The sequence below is a fragment of the Nannospalax galili genome, unplaced genomic scaffold, assembly GCF_000622305.1.
Source record: "Nannospalax galili isolate Female #2095 unplaced genomic scaffold, S.galili_v1.0 scaffold888, whole genome shotgun sequence".
Taxonomy (NCBI): Eukaryota; Metazoa; Chordata; class Mammalia; order Rodentia; family Spalacidae; genus Nannospalax; species Nannospalax galili.
Window position 1 is genome coordinate 1,086,780 of NW_008357921.1, and position 3,357 is coordinate 1,090,136.

General features: G+C 57.2%; 1 protein-coding gene across 1 annotated transcript in view; it reads left to right on the top strand.

Annotated features, from left to right (window-relative positions):
- The first annotated feature begins 1,512 nt into the window (after positions 1 to 1,512).
- The window catches only part of Smtnl2 (smoothelin like 2), a 22,934-nt gene continuing 21,089 nt past the window's right edge, over positions 1,513 to 3,357 (top strand). The window contains exon 1 of the mRNA XM_008855643.2: positions 1,513 to 1,902. Coding sequence (XP_008853865.1) covers positions 1,513 to 1,902 — 390 coding nt within the window. The remainder of the gene's footprint in view (positions 1,903 to 3,357) is intronic.

Genomic DNA, 3,357 nt, shown 5'->3' on the forward strand with positions numbered 1-3,357 from the left:
TTCCTGTCCCCACTAAGGGGAGGGGATCAGCGGTTAGCATCTGTTAGGCTGACCCAGCTCCTGAGGGGGAAAGAAAGGCTGGTCTTATGATGGTCTGGGAACAAGCCTTTCAGCCTTCTTCCTGTGGTTCATTCACTGGTTCACTTCCACAACGCGAGCTCAGAGAAAGCTAATTAGGAGAGCCTTTGTGCACAAAGAATGATATAGTTTCATTTTTATGTGTATGAGTGTTTTGCTTGCATGTATGTATGTGTACCATGTGCGGGCCTGATGTCTGTGGAGGCTAGAAGAGGGCATTAGATTCCCTGAAACTGGAGTTGCAGATGGTTGGGAGCCGACATGTGGTACTGGGAAACGAACCCAGGTATTTTGCAAGGGCAGACAGTGCTTTTAACTGCTGAGCTATCTCCCCAGCCCCCTCATTTTAGTGTCCCTCATACTATCATCCCATGCAATGTTTCTCCATCCTTTTTTTCTTGTATGTTTGGTGTTTGTAAGGGGACTGTCTGAAATAGGAATGAGAGGAGTGTTGGTGGGAACACAAGGCGGAGGTTGGCATGTGGGCAGAGGTCAGTGACTGAGCTTCTGCGGGGGTGGGGGAAACTGGGGGGTGGGGGGGGGGACCTGGTCTTTGGTCACAAAGCTGCCCAGGGCAGGATTTTGGAAATTCTGTCCCAAGCATACCTTCTTCCTTTCTGCCCTCAGCCTCTCCTCCATCCCCAAACAGGGGCCCCTTTGTCAGTCTGAAGCCCTTACTGGTCACCTGAGGGAAGAGCACAAAGATCTTGCTACACTGAGTAGGACTGGGGAAAGGGGAGGGAATTTCACCATCTCTGTCTCCCTCTCCTTGAGATCTCAGAACAGATGCAAGAAATTCCAGGCACAAAGTCTCACAGGTGAGTATGTGCGAACCGGATGGCACCGGGTGGCAACTGGCGATGCGTACTGGGTGAAGGTCAGAGCGGCAGTACTGGAGAGGGGCTGTTCATTGGGCTCCCTGACCAGAGGTGAGTCCCCACCCAAAGCAGAATCCATGTCCTGCAGATGAGAGCCTCGAAGGAATGCATAGCCCTCGACTGTGGTCCCAGAATAACGTCCATTTGAGAACCAGGGCCTTCTTTCGGTGCGTCCCAGTCTCTCTCCCAGGCCACAAGCTACTCCTCCAGGGTCAACCGGGTGTGGGACTCCTCACTCCCTTAAGGATCTGCAACCCTGGGGAAGAGAGGGAGGGCGAGTTCTCCAACCGTGTCTAGAGGGCCCGGCATCCTGCAACAGCCCCGCGAGTCCCCAAAGGCCGGGTGTCCCGGAGCCGGCGGCCCGCCCCCTCTGTCCCGCCCCCCGCGCGGCGCCCAGTCCCCGGGCTCCCGGGGCCCGCTCCGCCCCGCGCCGTGCCCGCCCCTCCGGCCGCCCCTCGGGCTCAGCCAGCCGGGGTCGGCCAGTCGCTGCAGTGAGCTGCAGGTCTCGGATCTCCGGTATCCTGCCAGCTCTCAGATCCGTGCGTCCTACTCCATCATGGAGCCGACCCCCGACGCCGAGGAGGCGCACACAGTGCGCGAGGCGCTGGGCCGCTACGAGGCGGCGCTGGAAGACGCGGTGCGCGCGCTGCACGAGGACATGCAGGGGCTGCAGCGCGGTGTGGAGCGGCGCGTGGCCGAGGCGCTGCGCCTGGCCGGCCCCCTGGCACGCACCGTGGCCGAGCTGCAGCGTGATAACCAGCGGCTGCAGGCGCAGCTCGAACGCTTGACGCGCCAGGTGGAGGCACTGGGTTTGGCGACTGGTGTGTCCCCTGCACCAGGCACTCCCAGCCCCCCGCCCGCGTCCTCACTTCCGGACCGCGCGCCCCGCTTGGGCACCGCTCGCTTCTCCAGCCACGCCACCTTCTCGTTGTCCGGCCGCAGCCAGGTGAGCCCCCGGGCAGCGCAGCGAACCCAGTGTGAACATAGGTGCGAGTGCGCGAGGAAATGGAGTTGCAGGCGTCGGTGCCTCCCCTCGCCCCAAGTGCGTGCGCTCCCGAGCGTCCTCTGGCTTGATAGCTATGCCTCCACCTGCCGCTAGGACGTGGTATTGGGGTGAGGTCCCACTTGTACTCCAGAACCGGAAAGAACTGGAAAAACATTGCTTTAGCCTGCCAGCTGCACCTGTCTTGCACTCCTCCCTTCTTTGGAACCCGGTCGAGTTTGCTCTGAGTTATGTCCTCTCCCTTCTGTCCAATGACATTAACTTGGACACTGAGGTATTGTTCCTGACGGTTCACTATCGCCTAGGGCCTCATCTGTGAGCTGGAATGGCCAGCAGCCCCTTCCTGCCCCCAACACTCTCTGTGTTCACCAGTCTAGCATTGCTGCTTCACCTAGGCCTGACCACTTGGGTTATAGATTAACCCTGGTTCAGTTGTCCCTGTGTGGGTATGTATTTGGGTGAAGTCTGGTTCAGGCTGCTCAGCCTCTGTTTGGGAGCTCACATTGCATGGGGGGAACTGGCCTTTAGCAGTGTCTAGATTTCTGGGGTCAGTGACTGGCCAGAGGCTGGTGTGGACCTGCACTACTTGGGTACTAGAAGGCAGGTTCTGGTTAGAATATTTCTGTGGTATGTGCAGTGGCCTTTAGGTGGGATTTTCCACCCTGACCCTCCATGTACTCTGGGGGTAGGTTGCCAGGGCCTAGGTCTGAGTAGACTGCACCTGTAGTTCCGCCTCTGCACAGGCACTCAGGTCTCCAGCTAGGGGCCTCAGGAGGAGGGGATCAGATGAGAACTTGCCCCTTGAGGTCCCAGCCTGGGTGGAAATGGCCCTAGAGTGAGCAGTGTCAATAGTGTGAGCAGAGATGCCCAGCTCCCAGCAATGGCCACTTTGCAGTGGGTGTCTAAGGAGGGCTTGGTGCTGAAGGCCCTGGGCTTGCTGCTCCCATTGCAGATTGGGTCACTGTGCATGCTACCTCAGAGCCAGCACAATGCTTACTGGCCAGGGTGGAGCCTCCAGGTGTATTAGTGGAGGGGAGGGTCATGGAAGCTCTTGGATGCTGGGCAAAGGAGATGGGTCTCTTGGGAGCTGAACCCCTGGTATTCCAGAGTTCCATGTGAAGTGTCTGAAAATCTGGAACACTTAAGTGTGTCCTATGAATATGTCGATCTCCATGTCCATGGTATAAAATTGCCACTGTGAGTTCACATATGCCTAATACACTGTATCATCAGTTGCTTCTGAGGTTTTATTTTAACATCCATTTGTTACTTGTAGAAACAGTTGTTCAAGTTTTAAGAAAATTAATCTGATGTGTGTGTGTAAGAGAGAGAGAGAGAGAGAAGGAGGAGGAGGAGGAGGAGGAGGAAGAGGAGGAGGAGGAAGAAGAAGAGGAGGAG